At 39.7% G+C, this 26,066-nt stretch overlaps 1 protein-coding gene across 3 annotated transcripts; it reads left to right on the top strand.

Moving 5' to 3' along the window:
• Positions 1 to 1,270: 1,270 nt before the first annotated feature.
• Positions 1,271 to 23,111, top strand: LOC145462588 (sushi, von Willebrand factor type A, EGF and pentraxin domain-containing protein 1-like). 3 transcript variants are annotated; one of them, XM_081446187.1, is made up of 28 exons: positions 1,271 to 1,428; positions 3,355 to 3,641; positions 3,762 to 3,933; positions 4,717 to 4,884; positions 5,117 to 5,284; positions 5,954 to 6,121; positions 6,860 to 7,027; positions 7,664 to 7,831; positions 8,156 to 8,323; positions 8,396 to 8,563; positions 8,936 to 9,109; positions 9,469 to 9,591; positions 9,897 to 10,064; positions 10,286 to 10,453; positions 10,720 to 10,887; positions 12,202 to 12,369; positions 12,579 to 12,746; positions 12,973 to 13,140; positions 13,391 to 13,561; positions 13,883 to 14,050; positions 14,741 to 14,908; positions 15,430 to 15,597; positions 16,584 to 16,751; positions 17,147 to 17,353; positions 18,119 to 18,292; positions 18,885 to 19,064; positions 19,393 to 19,569; positions 20,387 to 23,111. In XM_081446187.1, exons 1-28 carry the CDS (start codon positions 1,362 to 1,364, stop codon positions 20,572 to 20,574), a joined length of 4,776 nt encoding a protein of 1,591 aa, XP_081302313.1. In that variant the 5' UTR covers positions 1,271 to 1,361; the 3' UTR covers positions 20,575 to 23,111. The 3 variants fall into 3 exon arrangements, with proteins under 3 accessions (XP_081302313.1, XP_081302383.1, XP_081302453.1); XM_081446257.1 differs by lacking the exon at positions 14,741 to 14,908; XM_081446327.1 differs by lacking the exons at positions 10,286 to 10,453; positions 10,720 to 10,887.
• Positions 23,112 to 26,066: the final 2,955 nt, after the last annotated feature.

Raw genomic sequence — 26,066 nt, 5'->3', positions numbered from 1 at the left:
TTTTTCGGTTATTGATTCAACGTACTGTTTATAATCAAGTATTGAAATAAAATATTAAATTTGTGAGATTTCTAACTGAGAATGATAATTGTTTTATTTTAAACATTGTTAACGGGATTGTCGTTATTCTAGTCGAAATATTCAAAACAAATGGTTTTTATTCAACAAAATATTTAATATCACGCTATCCTCTAGCAAACTGTTAAAAACAAAATATAAAGAAATAAATATAATCAGAATCAACTAGCACGTACTGTTGTCCTTGAAGTTTTACCGTTGCATTAAGATACTGAACAGTTGAACGTTTTATTCACTGATTAATAAAAAAACTGCAGCGGTGTTGGAAGGCGACGATCCCGGGACGGGGCATTTGCCCTCTTTCTTTGTCCCCATCCCGGGGCATTTAGACAGCTTATGTGTCCCCACCCCGGAAAATTTGCCCACTTTAAAAAAAAAAAAATGCTAATGCCCGGGGGTTAGCCCGGGGGGGATGGGCACTGCTAGAATTGACTGACGCATAACTGGCTGTAGGGTAATTAGTTGTATTGTGATACAATGGTTATACAGTCTGGTTTGTTTATGAGGGTAGTTGGAAACATACATAAATAGAGTGTTTAATTTTTTATGTTGCGCGTCCGCTTTGTCTGAAACGACTGTTACTGTACGAACGTTTTTTAACCATCCTAAAGTAACGGCTACCCGTAAGAAGCGGCACTTTTTGCCTGCTAAATCCGAAAGTAACGGGCGCCGTTACTTTCGGAATTCTACGGTATGATAGAAATACCGTTGGCATACACATGGTGGATCAGCTGATTTCAGCCGATTTAATAACTTGTCGAGGTCAGATCGTCGGCTTTTCTCTTTCTAGACAGTGGCACGTTGCTCGCTGTTGTGCTTTGTAATGGAAACCAAAACCATGCACTGTATGAAATATTTGGACAGCTTCAACGATGAAGCGGAAGTTGGAACGAAGTTGCAAGCGAAAGTTCATGCAGTTACCCCATTTTCAAACCCATTTCAAGAAAAAATCTTGCGTCAAAAGCACCTTCAAAAACTGTCGCATGACGAATAATTTTATTTAGAAAAGCACAGAGTTAAACAAAACGGTTTGTACCGAGCTCAACACGACATTCATTTGTTTACGCACAGTAGGATGTGAGCTTTGACAAGGAACGTAATCCCTGCCCTGTCAGCTTTGCCGCTTTCATCACTCATAATGAAACGCGATACTATACTACTGAGACGTCAAAACATTAAATAGACTCAGCAGTGCTGATCGACTGAAGCTGAAGGAGAGGAGTTACGAATCGAATACTGAACTACGTGGAAATAGATCTTGGATAACGCTTAGAGAAGTTATTATGGAAATCATTTACCGTATAGTGTTGTGGACAGTTGTATTCTGCCATTACACGTGGTCACAAGAAGGTAAGAACACATTGTTCTCACTACATTAACCTAAACGAACGAGCGAAGTGTTAGGTTCCGTTGTTTGTACAGCTCGTGCACATAACTAGAGTAGCTTCTGAAACTGACGCAAATCGAACAATATCCGCGAAGTATTTTATAGCATAACGTAACTGTGCGAAGCACCAACATGTCCAAACACAAAATATGGTCTATTCAATTACTTGTTTACAGCGCGTAAAAATAACATAGCACGTGTACTGGGTGAAAATGGTGGAAAAGTTTGACCGCACGTCATGCACGGCTTGTCAGTTTCACACTTCAAAAAATCGAGACATCGATTTGTGAGAGTTACGCTGCATATAACAGTAGATTATAACCGTTTTTAGCTCCAAATCATAGAGCAACAACGAATTACGAAATCCTGTCAAAGCATAATAACGAAAGTTCGCGAAAGTACCGAAATAAAACGTCAACAATTAGATGAATCTGTAAGAATTTTATTTCTCAATCAGTGATTGATTAACTTTGCCGCCGTTACACCGAAAATGAATTAAATTATTCAGCCCATGAATAAACTTCAGGAGTCTGAGGCCCCGTCAACTCGATCTACGCCGGACGAATTTGAAAACGGAGATTTCACTCTGAAAATGCATCAAATGTTTTCCGTCCACACTACGCCGGAGAAATTTGAAAAAGCAACAATAACCTGTGATGTCGTCGTTTTTGAGAAGACCCGTTTTCAAAATGCTTTTCATCCACACTAAAATACAAAGCCGGCGTTTTCAAATTTCTCCGGGTTGAAAAGCGTTTTCGAAAAGTTCCGTTTTCGTGACGGATTCGTGTGAGCGGCAGGCCTGCCGTAGAAATAAAAGTTGCGTTTTCAAATTCTTCTGGCGTAGTGTGGAAGGGGCCTGAGTAAGAGATATGAAATGACAGGAAATCTAACTAGTGCAAAAAACAGACTGATAATTAAGCAAAAAATAGTACCTAGGTCAAGCTGGCGATGAGGTCTTGAGACTTCCTTTAGCGGAGGAAGATACGTGCCAAAATGCCCAGATGTCATCCCATATAATGGTATGACGTCATTGGAGCCGTCTGCCTGCATGAAATCCAGTAATGTGTTGGCATGCTCGCTTCCCGTCACGTGCGCAAATGGCTTTTTTTATTATTACACAGCGACTGAAATAAACCGATCAAACAATGTCAGTACTTTGAGCTTGTCAGCTGTGCGGTAGAAACTTTACAGAGAAATGTAGTTAAAAGGGAAAATACAGCAGGACGCTACGGTAAAATAACTTCTTATCATCAGTGAAAGGAAAATTCCTTGTGGTTGTGTACTTATGACTTTGGGATACAGTAAACTATGCCTTTTCGCACCAGAAATTTCTTAGAGTGTCTGCAGAATCATACATCGGCCTTTGCGGCACAACTTTTAAAGAACGGTATAGAAACCACACGTGCTCTTTCAGAAACGAACGGTACAGAAATGTAACCGAACAGAGTAAACACGTATGGAATCTGAAGGACCGTAAAATAAATTACGAAATCAAATGGAGGAAAGTAAAACAAGCGAAATAGTATTCAAACATCAACAAAAAATGTAATCTCTGTTTATGGGAAAAGTTTTTCATTATTTGTAAACCGGAAATGGCAACACTAAACCAAAGAAACGAACTAACATCGGCCTGCAGATACTCTAAGAAATTTCTGTTAAGTAACGTGATCGCTTAATTGTATTTTGTATACAAGACCGTCACACTTCCATCAGCCAATTACGTCCGTGGAGTTAAATATTTGTCGAGGTACACAATAATTTTTGCAAAGCTGAAGTCTCAACTCGCAAAGCTACATTGTAAATGGTGCCAAAGTAATATTCTTTTTTGCCATGTTATTAATAAACATCTTTTTTTTTTCACATTTATTTTTTGAAACCTGTGTTCGTAGATAATTGTGACAACAAACTCGGAATGGAGAGCCGAAGAATTCCAGATGAAAGCATCACAGCGTCCTCTGCAAAAAGCGACGATCACGCTGCTTCGTTTGCACGGATAGACCACGATAATGCCTGGTGCTCAGCGCCCGAAGATGAATCACCATATATAGAAATTCTATTGGAGGAGCAGAAGTTAATAACGACGATAATAACTCAAGGTAGTTTTTCGGATTTGAGCTGGGCAAGAAAATACGAAGTTAAGTACTTGGAGAAAGGAAAATGGAAACCCTACAAAGAGGTATGGACTAACTTATAACTCGGCAGGAAACAGAGAAAATGATGTTATCAAATAAAATATTGCTTTCTCGCTTCACGTTAGTCTTTACTTGTTTTTTTTTTTTTTTTTTTTCCACCGCAGGAACTTACAGGCAACGGAAATAGTCGTGCCTGGAAGAGAAACGAGCTTGATCCTGCAATCCAAACACAGAAGATCCGAATCTATCCAAAAGAACCGTTTTCATTGATGTTGGATCCCGCCGATCCTATTCCTTCTTGTCTCAGATTAGAGTTGCATGGCTGTTCTGCACCAGGTATTTGGCGACCTGTATCTATGTAGACTTTTCCACTTGAAAGAGCTGAGTCACTGCAGTTTGGTTATTCTTGCGTTATGCTTTAATCACGACCACCAGAAAGATCAATTTAGAGATTAATTTCAAGCTAAAGCTACAGTGTGCAAAGAATGCGAGCATACAATTCACATTCTAGCAAAAGTTTGGTCAATTTTTACATCAGAATGACTTTTCAAGACCAGCGTTGCTTGGGCTTCTTGGAGTAAAAGATAAGAGTCAACTGAGAGAAATGCTTAAGCTCACTATTAGATGAAGGTTACAAGTTGCTTTTAGCTTTCCTGAGTTCTTTATAGATATTTCCACTAACTATACAGAACTCGGTGTCATGCAGCTTGCATTTGATGGGTAGTTGAGGCATAAAATGCATTTGCACTACATACCAGATTGAAATTGCATTGTAATGCTGGAGCTGGAAGGCAAGTTAGCGGTACGATATCAAAACGGACAATGTAAGCATGTGAAGGGAACGAAAGTGCGAATCCCTCTTCTCTTCTATTTTTGCTCATCTCCTCCGCAGTTATCCCCATTTTTTGCTCACCCCTTGCGCGCTCGTTTGCTAGGTCGCTTGCTTGATCTCCCCGCCTGTAAAATGGAAAGAAAACGTCTGCTACTCAGGCTATGTAAACTTTGAATAAAATTCTTTGAACTGAAAACCACGGAAAACACAACAACGACTTGTAACAATAATTAATAATAATACATGCATATATCCTTAGTTATAATGGACTCTTTCTTTATTTTCAGCTGACTGTAAGGACCCCGGAAGTCCTCCGAATGGGGTGCGGAATGGAAATCATTTCGGTCATGGAAAACAGATAACGTTTGCTTGCGCGAAAGGTTTCATGCTCGTTGGTAGCGCGACTTCTGTTTGTCATAAAGGGACATGGACTCACGCACTTCCCAGCTGCAAAGGTTGGTTTCGTTTGAATCATTCGTATTCATTGCATTACTGTGAAATTGATTTGGTAAAACAGTGATTTAAATGTGTTTCCTTTAACGCTGGTTTGTTAAATTACTATGGGGCTTATCGAGCATGCGGGAGAAAATTAAGCAATCTCAAACGACCAGTTTTACACATTGGTATATATATGCAGCTCTGACTTTCTCTTATGTAAAGACGTTGGTATTTTCTCCCTTTATATAGCCACTTGTGAGGATCCTGGAGTTGTAGTAAATGGACAGAGAAATGGAGACACGTTTATCGATGGTGACTCAGTAGAATTTACCTGCGATGAAAACTACAGCCTGATAGGTTCGTCGATAATCCGTTGTCTTGGAGGAAAATGGAGCTCCGCTCTACCACAATGCAAAGGTATAAAACTGGAGCAACTTGATCTCAGTAGCAACCCTCCCCGCCCCCACCCAAAAATACAAAACATCGCACGGCGGGATGAGTCAAACGGTTGCTACCAGTGAAGTAGGTTTGAGAGGAGTGTCACGGCTGGGTCAGATGCAGGAAGCCGGGAACGATGAAGGTGCCAGAACGCCTAAGAGCTCTCTAAGAGTATGGCAAATTTAATATTTTCTTTAGTGGCAATTCCAACTGAGCAAAACTCTCCCAATTCCAATTTCCAACACAATTTCCAAGTTAAAGAAAAAGGTTAACGAAAAGGTCAAAAAATTGCAACAAACCAAAAAAACTTGGAATAAACATGAAGAACACGGATAACATGATCAACAACATATACAACAATAACAAAAGCAATCTTCTTTTTGCCTGTCAGCTTTCATACAATTGGCTTGGCCCGCGGATAGCTAGTGCTAGTCTATGCGGAGTGCTGTCCTGACGGCGCCGACTGAATAAATTTTCGGCCTGCAAATAGCATACGCGAAAAGGTTTTGCAAGTTAATTATATGAAGCCTTACATATTTGGTCTGCGTAGGTTAACTATTTTCCCTGGTTCGCGTAATGATTCAGAAGCCATGGTTTCAAAAATATGATTTATTTTGCTACCACTAACTATTTGCTGTCTATTTGCAGCTTCGTGCCCAGATCCTGGAATTCCTCAACACGGTCAACGACTTGGTTCCAGTTTCGGACATGGCAAACACTTACGATTCATATGTGAATCAGGATATTGGCTGGTGGGAAGTCAACTGATCGTTTGTAATGAAGGCAAATGGAGTAACGGCATTCCCAAATGTAAAGGTACATAATCTGACGAGCTGAGATTGTTATCTCCAAAAAGAGACAATTTGCTATTTCCACTTTTTTTTTTTCTGAGGGTTATATGAGCTGGGTACCGCTTTCTTAGAATGATGAATTACTACTTGCATCCCGTTTGATTTTAAAGCCGGAATCTCTCTCGTTTTGTTGAAGACTTTTCAAAACTATTTACAGCCATTGTCAAGAAAAGCAAGCATTTTTCATATGTTAGTATTTCTCCGGTTTGAAACAATTTCTTCTGATTACAGAGTTACTCGGTTAAGGCTCCGTTCTCACTACACCGGAAGAATTTGAAAACGGAGGTTTTATTCCTACGGTTAGGCCTACGGTCCACACTAATCCGTCACGGTTTTTTCGGAAACCCTCTTCAAACCAGGCGAATTTGAAAACGCAGGCTTTTCGTTTTCGTGTGGACGGAAAACGTCACGTGATCACCCTGACCGAGTTTTCACAAACACAAATCCAAAATGGCTGATGATTCTTGATTTAAAAATTCCTCCGGCGTAGTGTGAACGGAAAACACTTGATGCGTCTCCGGATTGAAACCTCCGTCTTCAAATTCCTCCGGGTTAGTGTGGACGGGGCATGATTCTCTTCCTCCTTGCTTGGGAGTAGGACCGGTCGACTGGGTTAATTGATTTCTTTTCTGTAATGTGTGGAATTTATTGACGAAGGATTGCTAGTGTCAGTTTGAACTTCCATGGACCGTACTTTTGTCAGCTGTTTGTAGCGATCCAGGAATGCCGGAGAATGGAGTCAGAATCGGTGACGATTTTGGTGACGGTCAAATGGTGGCTTACAGATGTAATAAGAACTTTAACTTAGATGGCGCGTCTACGTCCTTTTGCATAGCAGGACAGTGGAATTCCACAAAGCCAACGTGTAAAGGTATGCTGTACTTAATTTAATTTACGCAGTAAATCACCGAGGCTTGGACTCGCAAGGGAAACGTGCAATCTGCCAAAATCTCGGGACAATGTAGGCTAGGTCAAGTTTTACTAGTTTCAGGAACCATTTTAGGCTCGTTAAACGCCCAGCATTTCTCAAATGGCATCAGAAACCTTCTTGTGACTAGCGGTGCGTATACTGATTCTGTTTTCGGATTCTGTTTTGTTCCTATGGATCTGAAGGCTTGATAGCTTGTTATACAGGCGAGTGACTAAAGTGTCTAAAGTTGTTTCTCCTCCTGGAAACATGAAGAGTACAACGGTCACTTCTCGGCATTTTGTCAACTGGTTTCTAGAAACAATTCAACAGTTGCCAGACAACCGAGAAGAAAGAGGCATTGTGAATGGAAAGTACTATATTGCAGGATAACCTGGGCTTGAGCTTTGGAACTCTGCGTCTCAAGTTCACTTGAACACTCCCTAATAATTAAATCAATGCGCCTCCACTCACCCAAAAGTCTCTGAGCTTTCAAAGAACTGTTTTACCTCAAAAAAAGTTATCAAATGTAACTCTGCTGTCCTTATTCCCTTCAATGGAACAACGTAAATAATAACGCAATGCGTTTTGATATTTCAGCGTCCTGTCCTGATCCTGGAGTGCCCCAGGACGGTAGAAGAATCGGTTCCAATTTTGCCCATGGAAGGACCGTGACCTTCCTCTGCCTACAAGATTTCAGTTTGGTGGGAAGCCAATCAATGACATGTCATGACGGGAAATGGAGCACTGTTCTTCCTGTTTGCAAAGGTAATACTCTTGGTCGTTGAAATTGCTGTAGAAAAAACCTTTCTTTTATAACAATGAGTACTAGTAGATTTAATATTACGTCGTTATTTAGTACTACTATTACATCATCTTAAAAGTGTTAAAGAGAAAGTCACACATTCACACTTATTTTTTAAAAAGCGCATAAGAATTTTGTGTGATTCAACTTTTGAAACGAAAAATTCTCAGGTTTTAGTCGTAATTCAAATTGTAAAGATCACTCGTACGACGTCCTCTGAAAAAACCTTGTTTTCCCTGTTCTGTTCTTGTTCACTGATCTCTAATTTTAATCTCTTTCCATCTTAGCATCTTGTGAAGACCCAGGATCGCCTCAAAATGGTGTTAGACATGGAATCGAGTTTGGTCACAACAAGCGTATCTCCTTCACATGCCTTTCGGGATTTCAGCGGATTGGAAGTTCGACAGCATTGTGTATCAGTGGAAAGTGGAGTGCTTCTCTTCCTCAGTGTAAAGGTAAACGAAAAATTTGATGTTCGGCGATAAACTCAACTTAAGAAAGTTGCTAAACAGTAAGTTTGTTTTAAGCTTTTTGCCTGGATCCTGGTATCCCTGTAAATGGAAACAGAATCGGCGATGATTTCCTCGATGGACAGACTGTGGCGTTCGGATGTCAACCTGGCCACACGCTGATTGGGTCGCAGGTTCTAGAATGCGTGGCTGGAAAATGGGATAATGACTTACCGGAGTGTAAAGGTTAGTTTTGATGGATTAAAACAGTAGATACCAACCAAAAAACTTGAGAAGAAAGCAGTTTTAAAATAATAATAATAACTACTACTCCGGACCTTGGGAACAATGTTTGGAGAGAACCCTGAGGATCTTGATGGTATAAGTTTAAGAAGGAATACGCCGACTGAGAATACGGGCTTCTGGATTGGCTGACAGTATCAATGTCCTTATTCATATCATTATTACTGAATTAAGGACGTTTCTTGATGATCGATGGATGGCAACTCAGATATTTCAATTCTGCAGCAACCCATCCATGTTATATTGTCCTAACCGCGAATAAGTCAGTTGTTCTCTAATTAATAAAACACTGTTGCCTTGTTGTTTCTATTCAAGCCTCGTGCCCAGATCCCGTTGTTCCTTTACATGGCCGAGTTCTTGATTCTAAGCCTGGTAACCGACACGGACAGCAGGTGACATTTGCTTGTGATCCTGGCTTTAAACGAACAGGATCGTCAACCATTAGGTGCAAGAATGGAATCTGGAACTCTTCTGCGCCCTTGTGTACCGGTATGAAACTAAGCGGCTAGACATTCAGTCGAAAATTATTATTATTATTTTGATGATGATGATGATGACGATGACGATGACGATGACGATGACGATGACGATGACGATGACGATGACGATGACGATGACGATGACGATGACGATGACGATGACGATGATTATGATTGTGATTATGATTATGATTATTATGATTATTATTATTATTATTGTGTTATTTGCTAAAGCATCGGAGCTGCAGCAGAATTTTTATATACAGAAACCGTTCTATTGTGCAAGTTGAATAAGTGTCTGTGTTTTTAAGGAGGCAAAAGCAGCAGAAAGAGTAAATGAAAAAAACATTTCTTTCTCTTTTATTTTAGATATTGACGAGTGTACAGAGGGACATTCCGACTGTCATGCGAACGCTACGTGCAAGAATAGTGTGGGCTCATTTACATGTACATGTAATGCGGGCTCAGTTGGAGATGGCAAAATCTGCTTTGGTGCGTGTTATAGGTTTATTAATCTGCCTTTAAGAAACGATTTTGGTGCCATGATATATTTTAAAACGGTGTGTAAAGTGTTGTTGTCTGTAAATTGACCCTGAAGGGGTTCGAGGTCGGTAAAATGACTGTTTCTCGGTGATAAAATTTGTAAATTTGTTTCTTGTAAAGCATATCGTTGATACGATAAGGAATATGTTTGATTTCAACTGCTACGAGAGCTTCGACTATATTATACGCACAGAGATACAATAAAACGCAGCTTAGACACCACTCAAAACGATTCTTAACGTTTTGTTACCTAGCAAACTGCAAGGATCCGGGAATTCCACGAAATGGCACACGGACAGGCAACAATTTTGAACACGGTCAATTACTTAACTTCACGTGCAATAATGGCTACACGCTGATTGGTCGCAAGTCAATAGTCTGTCAGAAAGGAATTTGGAGTTCACCTCTACCTCAGTGCAAAAGTAAGTTAATATGGAATGAATATCATGTACTAGGTGTTCACATATTATTTCGGCATTTATTTCATAATCAGATTAAAGCCTTATAGTTGATATACAGGTATCTTCCAGCCTTCGCTCGCTCTTTCTTTTTTCCCGTTCCTCGTCGATGTTTCAAAAATTTCGACATTTCTGGTTCTCAATCCAGGTACGCATGAGTTGAATATCGTTTTTAAATCTTATAGAGTCCTGCATTGATCCTGGTACCCCCCAAAACGGTCTCAGGATAGGCGGCGACTTCCGCCACGGAATGAAAGTGACGTTTGAATGTCAGCCAACCTTTAAGATGACCGGCTTCGCCAGCATGACTTGCCTTGACGGAGCATGGAATCACAGACTTCCAGTATGCTCAGGTAAGGCAAATGTCTGACTGGCTAACTTGAGGAGTGTCGAGTTATATCCATATTCATAAAATAAAGGTGGAAATGACGAAGATTTGAAGATGATGGTCTAAATATAATTCAATGGGCTCTATTGCTAAGTATTGTCTTCGACGCTAAAGGGAATGGATTCTTTTGTAGATAGAAAAATGAAATAAAGTTTGACATATATTTAAGCATCCCTTGATATGATTTCAACTATAAATTTATCCACAACGTATTTGCTTTATTATGTTTAGCAAATTGCAAAGATCCAGGAACTCCACGAAATGGCGCACGGACAGGTGACAATTTTGAACACGGTCAATCAGTTACCTTCACGTGCAATAATGGCTACACGTTGATTGGTAGGAAGTCAATGGTCTGTCGGAAAGGAATTTGGAGTTCCTCTCTACCTCAGTGCAAAAGTAAGTTAATATGAAAGGAATATCATGTACTATTTGTTCGCATATTTTTTGGCATTTAATTTGTTTTTAATATAAAACTAGAGATAAGGATGACCGACCTTTCGATCTCGCTGACATCATTTTCAAGTTAATAAAATGATTAGAAATGTTTGCATATACGAGTAAAACAAGACATGAGAATTTGGAAAGCGATAAAACTATGTAAATATGCATTAAGCGTTACAAAACGTAAGTAATAAAAAACTAAAATACAAAAGGCTATATAAGACAATAACGAACTATTTTTAAAACTACAAAAGATACAGTAAGTATGGAATATAAAACACTCTGCGCTATAAAAATAACTTTGCGCGGATGGAGTCAGACTGCTTGTTCAAAGTTGGCTTTAGGCCTTTTATAAAAAGCATCTCATAAATTCAACAGTCAAATATGCTCTGGCACTTCCGTTAGATCTTAAATCTAAGACCTATGTAATTTGGGTCCCTCCCATGTTGCCGTCTGACGTGTTTCACAATCGCAGACTCCTTATGTTCCTCAATACGTTGATACAGGTGTCGGCATGTGTAGCTGACATGATCTGCATCGCACAGATTACACTTGAAATTGTATACAACGCATTGTTGATTCACAATAGGGGGTTTCTTTCTCTTGGCTTAGTGTTGGATCCGATCTTTTGGCTTGATACGGGTTGGATATCTGTTCCAATTTTGTGACTTAATTCCCCAAGTTGTCTTCGTACAGAATTCGTTGGTCTCTGGTCCTTAAATGTTATTCTCACAGGTGCTTTCTTCTCGTCACGCATCTGTTTGGATCTTAAATCTCCCGGTACTTTCGCAGTAACAAAAATACTGATTGTTGATTGCAAGAGTACGGCTGGGTACAGAAGTCGAGAGAGAGTCTGCGTGAGACGGTTACATTCTAAGTGGAACAGCTGCCAGTTAGATGAAAGCTTAAAAGCACGTTTCAACATCATTTTTAGCAGTGACTGTTTATATCTCATATCGACATGACTTTGATAATGCAATAATAATCCGGTGTCTGTTGTCTGTCTAAATAACTCTGTCTCCAGACGGACATGTGTTTGACAATTTCCACCCCCAGGAAAGGAGGTTTGCCGTTTTTGGCTAATTCCATGGTGTAGTTGACTAAAGGATGGCTGTCATTTAGCTATCATTCAGTTCATATACAGGTTTCTCTTAGCCGCGGCCATTTATTATTCTTTTACGCGCTTCTCGTTGATGTCTAAAAACTTTTCAACATTTCTGGTTCTCAATCTAGGCACGCATGAGTTGAATATCGTTTTTAATTTTATAGAGTCCTGCATTGATCCTGGTACTCCCCAAAACGGTCTCAGAATAGGCGGCGACTTCCGCCACGGAATGAAAGTGACGTTTGAATGTCAGCCAACCTTTAAGATGAACGGCTTCGCCAGCATGACTTGCCTTGACGGAGCATGGAGTCACAGACTACCGGTATGCTCAGGTAAGGAAAATGTCCGACTAACTAACTTAAGGAGAGTCGGGTAATATCTCTGGTCACATTAGGCAAGTCAAAAATGGCGAAAATTTGACGATGAAGATCTAAATATATTGATATAGGCTCTATTGCCAAGTATTGTCCTTGAAGGCATTCTTTTGGACCATTGTAATAAAGAGGGAAATATATTCAAGCATCCCTTTATTTTTCTTTAGCAAATTGCAAGGATCCAGGAATTCCACGAAATGGCGCTCGGACAGGTGACAATTTTGAACACGGTCAAACGGTTAGCTTCATGTGCAATAATGGCTACACGTTGACTGGTAGCAAGTCAATGGACTGTCGGAAAGGAGTTTGGAGTTCATCTCTGCCCCAATGTAAAAGTAAGTTACAACATTTATACCTGAACGCAAATCTTGACTTTATTTCTTGGAATTAGCCCTCGTATATATTTGAACCTCATGAATGGATTTAAACAATTATTTGTAAAGCCTAATTCAAGAAATATTCTTGTTCGCGAGAGAAAACAAATGAAAAAAAAAAATGCATTCTAAATCATTCAGTTGGCCAACAACCTTGAACTTGCAAACATTTATTTGAAATTTTCAGAGTCCTGCACCGATCCTGGCAATCCACTGAACGGGCGTAGAATAGGCTTGGATTTCCGGCATGGCAAGAAAGTCTCGTTTACTTGCCTAGCCAATTTTAAATTGACGGGCACTTTCAGAATCATTTGCCTCGACGGAACATGGAGTAACAAAGTTCCCACATGTAAAGGTAACATCGAGGTGTACGACAGATGAAAAACTCGGTGGGGCAAATAATCACAATACCGTAATATTCATATCGATAATTTCAACAATAAAGTAATAAGAAATACTTTAAATTGGAACATCCCAGGGTTTTAGTTTGCTTGAAAAAAATATGAAAATTAACCGGCTTTTATTTAGTTTTGACTTTAAACTCTTGTAGAGAAAAAGAAAGTCATGTGCTAGTTTTTAAAACTCAGGTTGTGTTCTTGTTTCAGCTGTTTGCAAGGTCCCTTCCAAGCTGGACAACGGAGTGATATTGGCGAACAAATTTGATAACGAGGGTATCATCGAGTTTACTTGCAACCATGGCTACAAGTTAATAGGCCCACGTGTATTACGCTGTGACAGTGGTAAATGGAATAACAACATTCCAAGTTGCCGTAGAGGTAACAGGCCGAATGATTTAAGTAGTTGCTGTGTGAAGGTGTTTTTGTTTTTCTGTTTTTTTGTTTTTTTTCGCTATGAATTTCAAGAACTACATGGCTAAATATAAATCTGGTTGCCAGTTTTCCTTTTCAGGAAGGCTTGAACTTAATGATGGCGAAATGGCCCCTAAAGAGGTGCTTTCCTGTTGCAGTGATCGCATGGGCTTTGGGATCGTTTGCTACATATTGAAAATGAACCTTGGAACATTTTTCTCATAAATTACATTAATTTCATATATTCCGCTTTGGATTTAGATGAATATTTGCATTTTCGTACTCTAGATGTTTGTCCCAGTCCCCCTAGACTTGTTCACGGCTCGCATGATGGTAATGATTTCAGCAATGGTAGAAACGTAACATATTCTTGTGACCCACTGTATGTGTTGGAAGGATCTGAAGTCATGACATGCGTGGACGGACAGTGGCTTGGCCAAATTCCAGTTTGCCGAGGTAACTAGAAAGGACAATCAATGATCCATTAAAAGCTGTACTATAGGAATTCTTGTAGTATAGTTTTTTACACTGCTTTAGGAGTGACTTGTTAAAGATTAAAACCCTGAAATGTCAATATTCGTGGGCATAAAAATCGTTTTCACTCGCGGCGAGCACAGACCCTCTCACGATGACAACAATTATATTGCTTTAGAAATTAGCAACACGTAGAAGTTTTAGGATTTGAAAACTTTAAAGATCTGCCGATACAAAATTGCCACGTTGGTGATGTAATAAATTAAACACGTGAGTCCGTGTCTTGGCATATTTCCTAACGAGAAGAAGGGAGTGAAAACAACGACGCGCAGCGGAGTATTTTTGACGAGTTTCTAGGTGTTTGGAAATGTGATAAAATACTGATCGAGTGTTTGATATATCTTTTCAGTGGAAACTAAAACTAGGAAGAAAACGGAGAATTAAAATTGTAAAAATTTATGCTAGTCCAAACACCGTCACGATTCTGACTACCTTTGTTTCAAATTGATCAATTATTAACGAGTTTGGGAAGCGGAATTTGGCGATTTGTAACGGGTGTTTAGCTAACGAGTGGACTCTTCGTCTATCTGGTGTCACTGGCTGAAAGTCGTCTACGTCGATACCGTCTCCATCGTGTAACAGATTGTTTTGTCGTTCTTTGACTTATTTTAGCTCACTGCCAACCCCCCACTGCACCAGCAAATGGCTTTATGTTCGGTGACAACATCCAACACCAAAGTAATGTCCAGTTCTGGTGTGACGAGGGGTTTATTTTACGAGGTTCAAATAGCAGTCAATGCAATGATGGAAGGTGGGATTCCCCAACTCCTGTTTGTGAAGGTAACATTAACTGGATTAAAATGGTCTTCACACTCACTCATCCTCATCGGGCCCATGAGGACTCTTGAGTCTCAATCTAAAGAAAATTTGGGAACCAACTCTCTGGACCTAATAAAGAATTATAATAAATCCTTCTCCCATCTGCTAGAGAGTTTTGCATTCTAGCCTGAACAGTGAACATATATATGGGCTTGGGTAGCTGATGTAGACATCTGTGAGTAAACTTTCCCGGCTAAAGGTACGATTCGACCCATTTTTGAGAGAGATGTTGGGGTCTGAGAAATTCCGAGAGATGAAAATAAAGTACAAGCATTATTTAATTTAAAGATTATTGTACCGTTGAGCCACGTAAAAGGCAAGCGTTAAAATAAACGAAAAAAAAACATCCAGTTCGCTGGGTTATGTCCCAACGGGCCATCGCGATTAAAATGAATGAAAAATCCAGGTAAGCAGAATAGTAAATAGGATCGATCTTTTGATTCAATTTGTCATTTCATTCTACATCCTCGCTCTACTTTCAGCCACTTGCCTGGCCCCTGCCAACATAGAGCATGGCTCGTATAGAGGAAGTGATTTTTCTGCGGGAGACAGTGTCACATACACATGTGAAGATCAGTATTTCTTAGATGGCTCATCTGTAATCACTTGCCTCGATGGGCGGTGGAATGGTACTCCGCCAATCTGTAGAGGTAAAACAATGTAAGATGCTTAACAAAGATAATCTGTATACTTAACTTTAAAACGTAAAATCGTTTAAACGGTCAAAATCTATACATGTATTGACTCTAACCGTTATAATTTAGTCTTGGCTAGAGAATTTGGAAGGAATTTTGGCCAATGACATGTATGTTAACACCAAAAAAGCCTGTATTTATAAACTTATTTATTTATTTATTTTATTTATTTATTAAGCTTCGGCCTTCTATTACATATAAAGAAGAAGAAAAAGAAGAGGAAGCAAAACAAAAAACAAAAAACAAAAAAACAAAAAACAAAAAAACAAAAAAACAAAAAACAAAAAACAAAAAACAAAAAACAAAAAACAAAAAAAACAAAAACAAAAACAAGAAACAAACAGCAAAACAAAAACAAAATGGCCAGGGGAGCCGCTACAGCTTAGCCAATTACAGCGGCCCCCTTAGATATAATTAAGAGACAAAATTATACAACTTTGAAAAGTAATTTTTGTCCGATCGCTACATTTATCTTGAGGTGTGATATATCGCAGCTATAGTAAACGTTTTATAAGATACTAGCCAGTTTGACGTTTTCCTGATGTTTTCACGTGTGTAAATGTTGTAAACCATGACCACACTCGGCGTGGTCAGTCATCTTCACTTCCAGACGCTTTCTTGTCTTGTTTTGAGAACTGTTCCACGTAATCAAACAGGGCTAGATATCATTGGATATGACTGGATCGATACTGTAACATTTGTGAGAGGTCCACGCATACTCTCCTTTGCAAAAAAAACTGCCACTTTTTCTGGAATCATTTTGAGAAAGTATGGCTGGAGCGAATGTCCGTCGAATGATTATATTTTCCTTTTGAAAAATAAAATTGGAGATCTCGTGGCTGCAACGAGACCAAGGAATAGAATTTTTTCTACATTTTGGAAAATAGTAAATCACGCAAAGCGAACACTATGTATTTGCTTGTTATTTCGTTATTTTTCAGCTCCATGTTCTCCACCAGTTGCCCCCGTCGATGGTTTCGTGTTCGGTGATAATCATCAACATCATAGCTCTGTTCAGTTCTGGTGCAAGCAAGGTTTTACACTGCGAGGCTCAGCGAACAGTCAGTGTGTTGATGGGAAATGGGACTCACCAATTCCTTTTTGTGAAGGTGAATTACTTATAGTTTCTGTTACTTACTACGTTCCTTTCTAACGTCACTCTGAAACCAATGCACCAAGTCCTAGCCCGATCGTAGGGACCTGATCGTAACGCGCTTCAATTTATTTAAATCATTGCAACGTAACGATTTACGCCAAACGAGGTGGGGGTGGATGGGGTGCAGACTTTGAAGGGACGAGCCACTATGAGCTTTAAAGCTACACCATTCTCGCGATACGCCAGAAGCCCCAAACAACTCTAGGCAGCTAATGCCGTTCGAAAAATGCCTTTCTTAATTTTTCCTCAATAATAAACCACTACGTTGTCGACAAAGGGCAATATACCTCTAAGCTTTAAATACTGGATCCTTGACATCGAAGTCTTTTTCCTCTCTATGCATTTCAGCACCTTCGAACACCAAATCATGCAAGAAGCCATCTCCTCCCCCGAACGCACATCTCAGGTTGGCCTCGCAAGCCCTGAGGGAATGGTTTTCAAACGGTGAAAGAGTGTATTATCAGTGTAACACAGGATATTCTCAAACTGGCTTCTCCATTCAACGTTGCAGTAAAGGGCAATGGTTGCCTGCTAAATCTCTGCTCACTTGTATAGGTTAGTATTTGCAGCCTCTATTACGGTGTAAGAGTGTTTATTTTAATATGTATATAACACGGCGACAACGACAGCAACAGCAACAACAACAACAACAACAACAACAACAACAACAACAACAACAAAGTGTTCATAATACCAAATGCTATTCATGTCATAAGCCATGCTTGCCATTTACTTTTGTAGACCTTTTATATGTGACATATATAGCTATAGTTTGTTACCAATGATATCGATAACCTCTCCAGTGTTTGTTAGTGCGTTTGGCATAAACGTGTCACATGACAGAAACAAAACAAGAAGATATTCCCCAGAAAAAAGAAACGAAAATGTGTTGTACGTTAGAACGTACAGTGTCCTTCCCGGAATTAATTGCGTTAATAAATATGCAAATGATTTAGACTGTGCTAGAATGGGTTCCTAATGCCAATTAGCTGACAACAATGGTGTTCGACAGTTCAGCTTAGCTGTTCTCCTGGACAGAACAGCTTTCTAACAAAAGATGAAAATTGTGTTCAAGTTAACTGTTTGCTTCTCGTAAAAGATACATGTAGTAACTGCAGACTTATTAGTTATTCTTGATTTCGTACCATTTTTCGTTCTTAATTTCTTTCTTTAGGGGATAAGTCAAATTATTGTATAGGAATACGGTGTGATATCATGATGGCGTTAACTCTGAGATCGTTAAATTCTGTTACATGGCCACAACGTTTTGATAGGACGGTCTAAGACAACATTCCCCTGTTTTTTATCACTACGTTGCAGCAAGAAACTGTGGCCATCCGGGAACTCCTGTAAACGGCAATATAAACAGCTATGTGTTTACTTACGGAAGCACAGTGGAGTATACATGTGATAAAGGTTATACTTTGGTTGGATCCAAGCAAAGAGTTTGTCAAGCCAACCAAACGTGGAGTGGAACATCACCTCAGTGTACAAGTAGGTTTGGTTCACTCATTTTAATAAATCAAGTTAACAAATGTTGCGGAGAAGAAGTGAAAGAAGATCTAGTCAGATGGTGGGCCAAAATGACGGCAAATTTAAGCGCCTGTGAAAATCGATTTTTTTTTTATTTTTTTTATTTTTTTATTTTTACGTAGCAATCATCAGACTCATCATCACCATCATCATCTTCATCGTCGTCGTCCTCGTTATCATCATCATCAAGAACAGAATCAGTCCTTATAGCCTTATGGGACGCATAAGACATTAGTATTCAGACCACCAGACAACAAAATTGGATGGCGTTCTTCTGATTTCGGTTTGACAGAGAAATAGACAGGCAATGGATAAATAATATTCAAATAGCCAAATTTCTCAGTTTAAAGCATTGGGACCTTACACAAGGAGCCAAACGATAGTTGTCACATACAAATTGCCGCTGTTCCAACTGTTTCGCAGTATTTCCGCAATTTTATCACGGTTTTACCGCAGTTGTATCGCAGCGGCACCGAAATCTTAACGCAGACGGACCACACCGCTCGTATATTTGTTCATTCACAAATCGTTATTTCTATTTTGTCTTATTTAGCGGTAAACTGCGGTCCAATCGCTGCTCCTATTAATGGCGAGAAGATCATAGAGACCTCAACGTTCCTTAACGGCGAAGTAAAGTTCCGATGCATTGGACTACAATTTAAATTGGTGGGAGACTCAACACGAAAATGTCTTCGAAGTGGACAGTGGAGTGGCACACAGCCAATTTGTCAATGTATGTTTTAAAGTTGGCAAATTTATTGCTTTTCTTACTTTTCACACCGCAAAGAACCTTCACTTAGGTTTCCAAAACATTTGTTTCCGTGTTGAAGTCAGTATAGTTGGCGCCACTAATTCCTCCAATCAAATGTAAAACCCATTGTTACTCGCTCCCACTCGTTTTCCCGCTCTTTCCGTCAGCTACATGTAATTTCTTTGTGTTTTGATTGGTTCGTTGATTTCTTTGTCTTTGTGACTCCTAGAGTGATAAGTTTGGTTTGGGTTTTACGACAGTCAACTGAAAACCGTTCTAATGGCCGTCTCGGCCTTGATTTGTTTTGTAGTGATCAATTGCGGTGATCCAGGAACTCCGAAAAATGGCATCAGAACGGTTCATCGCGGTTTCTACTACTCTGGCCATGTGGTATACAAATGTGACAGAAAGTACAGAATGGACGGCGCACCTAGAATCTATTGCTCAAGAGATGGAAACTGGACAAAACCTAAACCTAGATGCCTAGGTCAGTGACAGATAACTTGATTGTAGTCATAACATTTTTCCATTTGCAATGTTGCAGTGAAGTTGTTAGCAATATTAGAACTAGTCGTTTTTAGTATAATGTAATTCAAAGCTGCACCGCTGGAGGTCACAAGATTATGGGAAGATTATTTGACATTCTGTTTGTTTGTTTGTTTGTTTGTTGGTTTGTTTTTACGATGCAAAACATTAAGTGACGTGGGAGATGATGAGGTAGCCTAACACCTTTAGGCTCCCTATGCTAGCTATTTTATTGATAGATACCTTTATTGAGAAGCTCATTTGTCCATTACTTAACTGTTGATTTTAGTTTGTCTTGTGTTACTATAATAATCACTCATGGCTGTGAAATAGTCAAGTTAGGCCCACACATATCCTTCTTTGTACTTACTTTTGTTGTTCGTTTTGTCGGCTTCTCTAGCTTTGAAAAATTTTTCTCACGATAGTTATGTTTCGGCTGCCTTGCTGACCTCCACGAAAGTTTAAGTTATGGTTAGTTATCGTATAAGGAATACCTTTTTCATCATGTCCATAAGCTCATCATATATTTGTCTTCGCCCCGTTCGTGTGTCTGGGTTTAGTTTAAGTCAAACCAGGGAGGTCTTATGAGTTCTCAGGGCCTTTAAACCCAAATATGTCTACAATTTAGGTATTTAGCTGGAAAGCTTCGAGCTTGTATTTTATTGGGTTAGTCCGATAGCACTAACAGCAAATGCCGTTGAAGCGCCCAATACTCTTTAGCGGTAACCGACCACGAGTTATCTAACAACCTTGTTAATTCGCTGCGTTTTAATTTCTAGCTCCCTGCACGAACCCAGGAGCGTCCAAAAATGGCCGACGAAGTGCAAGTGACTTCAGACATAACAGAACCGTTCGATTCTATTGCGACAAGAATTTCCAGTTGGTCGGCGCAAGTAAAATAACATGCAATAACGGAAATTGGAGTGCCGCCGTGCCGAGATGCAGAAGAAATTCACGGCTTGGATAAAGACGAAGAGCGTGATATGCAAAGCGACTAAACATGGCTTATAAATACGGGCCGTTTATTTAAACAAAGCTAAAATTAAACCTGGTTAAGTTTAAACCGTGGTTAGACCGGGCTATGCGGAATTTAAATTTCGTCAACTGAGCGCGAAAGAGACCGAATTCGCGAAGAACGCGTTTTAAATGTCGTTCTATAAATGCCTTTATTGTTGTTTTGACATCACTGATGCATGTTCTTCGACCAGGAGAACACTTTTCTCGGGCTATTGTTTTCTCTTAAAGAAAAGGTTCCTTTCACAACGTTGTACAGAACTGTGTGGAATTTTTTCATGAACTGCACTCAACGATATATTTAACGGAATACGAAATGGGGGTTCAAGTATCACCATCAAACAGCTCTGAGATTGTGGAGGGGCATAAGGACAAAAGTTAAGTTCCCTTTGATCCCAATAGACGTTAACGGTTAAATGACGTTTAATAAACGTACTCAGGAACCGGTCTAACTTGCTTTTGTTTTGTTTTGTTTTGTTTTGTTTTTTTCCACCTAGACTCATTTTAATTAATCGGCCCTTAATATGTAAAGTATATATGTTACTTAAGCAATAATTTTAAAATCGTTTCATGCTTTGTATTTTATTGTGAAATTAAAGATGCATTTGGTTTATTTATCTTATACACGGTTTGCCATCTCCTTGTTCAATGATGACGTCACAGTACGCCTGTGCTTCGATTGATCGCCCGCGCACATTATGCTTGGGCCATAAATAGAAGGGGTAATACTTGGTCCGCTACTGACAGTGTGGACCTAGAGGGATGTAGGACCGATTACCTAAATGAAGTTCAGGCATTTCATTTCTGATTGCCAAGTGTAAAAAAAATCTCGTATTTACATTAAACGCGAACGGAGATATTCTGAGCCCTTGCACTAGCAAACCTCCATAATTATCAACGGTTTTTGTAGCTCCTAAAACGAAGTGCTAATTTCGAAATAACTGTAAAATGTTACTTCATGCTCACTAAAAGCTCTAACACGTCCATCAACGCGATATTAAATTAAATCTTCAACTAAGACGCTTATCAAACTTACGTGAATACCTAGCTACACTACACTCCAGAATAGACAGTAATTGTAGAGAAGTTCGTATACACTTCTGGTAGCTTTAGGGTGCGTTCCTTATGGAATAATATGGATCAGGATCAGTGATCCAAAATCTGTCTGGATCATGGTGCATCAAAGGAACCGATGACTCCAACCTGGCCATGGATTTACCGGTTCTTTTGATGCGCCATGATCCAGACAGATCTTGGATCACTGATCCTGATCCAGATCATCCGAAAGGAACGCACCCTTAATAAAAATCTGCTGCGATCTCTACTACAGCGACCGGAAGTCTTTGCAAACTCTTTACTTCTACTACAAGAAACCTTTGCGCATGTGACGTTATAGTGAAAACGGTCTATGCATTCTTTGAAGGCCAGCCGTCCGGACCTTTTCACTGTAACTACTGCTTAGGTCCATCTGCCCATGATGCGAACACTTGAATGTGCGTACGGCTTGACTTGAACCAATTAATATGAGTCGTATGTTACTTCTAATAAGGTAACCTTGAGAACGACTTGGCCCGTTCATATGAGCTCGGGAAACCGGCCGGGCTGGCCCGTAAAGTGACCAAACTTGTAATCTAAACGCATGGAAATTTTCAGCCCGGTTACCGCGAAATGCAAAACAGAAAACCAAGGAGGCGCCACATAAAATTCTATCTTCTATGTCTGTCTTAGCTTGGTCAACTTGTGTAACTTAACTGCGGCAGACAAAAGACTACTAATTCTATGAAGACCAACGTGAGATAAGACAAAGTGATGCCATGAGGAAGGGGCGCCTTCTTCAGTGAGAGAGTGAAGGCCTCTTCAGTTCCGGGCTGAAAATGTTCCAGATCGAGGTCGCAAAAACCGAGATCTCTATTACTCTCTTCTCATATGAACATATAGAAACTATGACGAAGAAAATAGGAACGAGATGAGCAGCCCGATTTGCCGGGCTAGTATCTGAAGCGACCAATGCATCCGACCAATGTTTTCTGTGTATCAAAATTCATGTTTTGAAAACTTTCAATGGCGATCCACCACAATAGTCTTGGGCATGGTAAAGGTGAAGTCTGCATACGAGCCAAGTGGCCCATCAGACTGGTGCTTATCCCTGTTTCTGTAGCATGAAGCGACCACAGCAGTATTTCTACTCCCCCCTGGATGGGATGCTAGTCCATTGTAGGGTTACCCCAGCATTAAATTCGCCGGTACCCATTTGTACACCTGGGTGGAGAAAGGACTGTGGGATCTTGCCCAGAACACAAAACAATATCACCCTGGACCTTTCGATCCCGATTCGAGCGCACTGACCATGAGGCCACCGCGCCTCCCCAATTTTTCTTGTCATGGGCCTCTTTTAAATTGTAGAGTTTTAGACCTAAGCCGCCTTAGGTATAATTTTTAAAACCTTGGCGTTAGAAAGCAAAAATATATTTATTATGTGAAGGTCACCTCTTCAGAAAGGTTCTAGCTCTAGCTGAAAAACTAACGTTATTAAGCTTCTATTAACTTGTACACTTTATTTGCTGTTTAAAAACGTAGCCAAAATTTTAGAAAAATGGAAAGGAAGAGTTAACAATGTATTGCAACAAAAACACAAAAATTTACTGTGTTGTACTTTGACACTTTCTTACACCCTTAAACTACAGCAAATTTGTGATGGACCAGCCACTTTGTTTGCTGATAAGAGGAAAAAAGTTACCTGTACACACTTATTACCAAAACAAAAGAAACAAGAAGTGTGTATCACAGGGTACGACTTTGTCACATATGACAAGCTTGCGACAGGCCTACGACATGACTTAGGACCATTTACTCGCGCTCGACATTTTCACTTACAAAATTAAATATGCAAAAGTTTGCACCTGGCTTTTCGGAGCGAAAGTTCGAACAAACAGTAAAAAAATATTTTAGCTGTCCCGCGCTTTGAAAAAACTTTCTAAAGAGACGTTTTTCGCATTAATCCGTTCATTACTTTTCGAGAAACGTCTTCATATGAATCAGACAACAAGTTCGTCCGCCATTTTGACGCAACAAAACTTCACCTCGTCCCGTACTCAGTAGAAATTTATCACAAAATGCTTCATTTTCTATCGACTTCGGCTACGATTGTCGCAGCGTTTTAAAACATGTTTTAAAATCCTACGACATTTTTTTTTTTGACGTACACAACAGTCGCAAGCGAGTTGTAGGTTTGATTTACACGAAACAGTTCATGTGGTAGGCCTGTCGTAAGCTTGTCGCATGCGACAAAGTCGTACCGTGTAAATCGGCCCTTAGAGAGAACAAAGTCATACTTAGCTTTGAGACTTCTGCTTCCAAGAATTTTGTAATTTCTTTGGTAAAATATCACTTTTGAACTATCCGGATCAACTTTTGATACCTACATGTCAACCTTATCCCCCTGTTGTGCAATGTACTCCATCAGCGCATTACTGCTTGCTAGGGTAAAAGCAATTATGTCCTTGACAATGAAAAAAGCCTGCTCCACTTGCTGAACATTCAATAGTTACACGCTATGACGTACACCCGTGATATTCACAGTGGTTTCCTTTTCATCTTTGAAATGATAAATCAATTTCTGCAGATCCCTCCGTATAGATGCTCCTTCCATTTTTACAAAATTTATTCTGTCTGATATCACCCTGAAGATAAAGATGGCCGTTTTCAAAGCATCTGCCACTTGTTCTTTAAGAGCATCCACTGACACTAGAGGATCGACGTGAAGGTGCAACTCATACTCACCATCAATTCTACCATGACTAAAGCCAATCCTCATTTCTAAACAGAACAAACCAAATTACAAATTTTAAGAGGTTAACAATCTCTGCATAATTCCCTCAACCTATGGTATGAAAATTATACAACTTCACAAAAGATTGTTTGAAAGTTATGTAGTAACAAACATTACGATATTAAAGCAAAGCTCAAAAACTCGTAATCTTGTTAGAATTGAATTAGCCCTCATGAATGTTGTAACAAAGCACACATTTGATAACAAAAAGTAAAACAAAAATCTGACGAAAGGTACACAAAGAATTTACCCGCACCTAAGGTTAGCCCACCCGAATTTGTATGAAAGAACAAACAAAGGCATTGGTTGCCAGGTGGAATAGAATCCAAGCATTTCACAAGTGGACGGTCGTGGTCCAAGCCCATGACCCCCTTAAAGCCTTGTTCGGCATCCTTCAACAACTTCCACTCATGTAACAGTTTGTCATAGCGGCTGACAATGTCCTCAGCTCCAAGCTCACTGAAAATTGCATTTGTGAAGAAAAAAATGCATTCAACCACCTGTGCTGCAAATGTTCCCGTACCACGAGATCCTCTTGTCGAAATTAAGAGACTACGGCATATATGGTAACGCGCACAAATGCATGGTTTCAGTCATATTTAGAGAATCGTACTGAGATGTGCTCCATCAACGGTCGCTCTCTAGCAGTTGTTCACTAAGTTGTGGCGTCTTCCAGTGGTCGATTTTAGGGCCACTACTATTTCTACTATATATCAACGATCTTCCAAACTGTCTATCAAATTGTGAACCGAGGATGTACGCTGATGACACCCATCTTACATGTGCAGGTGATAATGCAGACAATATTCAGTTACATCTAAATCACGACTTAGACAATGTTCATAATTGGCTGAAAGCAAACAAACTCATTCTAAATATGACTAAGACCGAATTCATGATTCTTGGATCTAGGCAGAGGCTAAGTACTCTCACATAATCCTCGACACTTGCAATTAATGACTTTCAAGTTAGCCAGGTCACTACCGCAAAATCACTTGGAGTGACCAGCGATGGCAAACTTGATTGGAGCGGCCACATCGAAAAAGTAACAAAGAAAGTCGCTTCTGGCATTGGGGCCATAAAACGAATAAGGCACCTTGTCCCTCCAGCGACCTTATATCTAATATATCAAGCTCTGATACAGCCACACTTTGACTATTGCAACATTGTTTGGGGAAACTGTGGGATAACTTTACGACATAAGTTAAAAAAGCTACAAAATAGAGCAGCCCGTGTTTTGACCTACTCAAACTATGACGTAGATGCTGGTCGCCTGTTTAAACTTCTCGGGTGGAAAAATCTAGCATGCCAGCAGCAAATTCAAAGAGCTACGATATACAAGTCTCTGCACGGGCTAGCTAAAGAATATCTAAGTTCCAAATTAGAGAGGCGAGAAACTGCATATAATCTTATTGACTCTGAGAATAAACTAAATGTTCCAAATGCCGCGAACAAACTATTATAAAAATGGCTTTAGCTACTGTGGCGCCATTCTTTGGAACAGTCTTTCTTCCGACTTAAGGGAAGCAAAGTCCCTGAGGTAATTTAAACGCCTGCTGAAAGCAGACGTCTAAGGCATGGCATTCGTGAAAGGTTGCTTTTTATTCAATTATTCC

This window comes from Orbicella franksi, chromosome 1 (genome assembly GCF_964199315.1).
Source record: "Orbicella franksi chromosome 1, jaOrbFran1.1, whole genome shotgun sequence".
NCBI classification, from domain to species: domain Eukaryota; kingdom Metazoa; phylum Cnidaria; class Anthozoa; order Scleractinia; family Merulinidae; genus Orbicella; species Orbicella franksi.
This window is presented reverse-complemented; position numbering and strand designations above follow the sequence as displayed.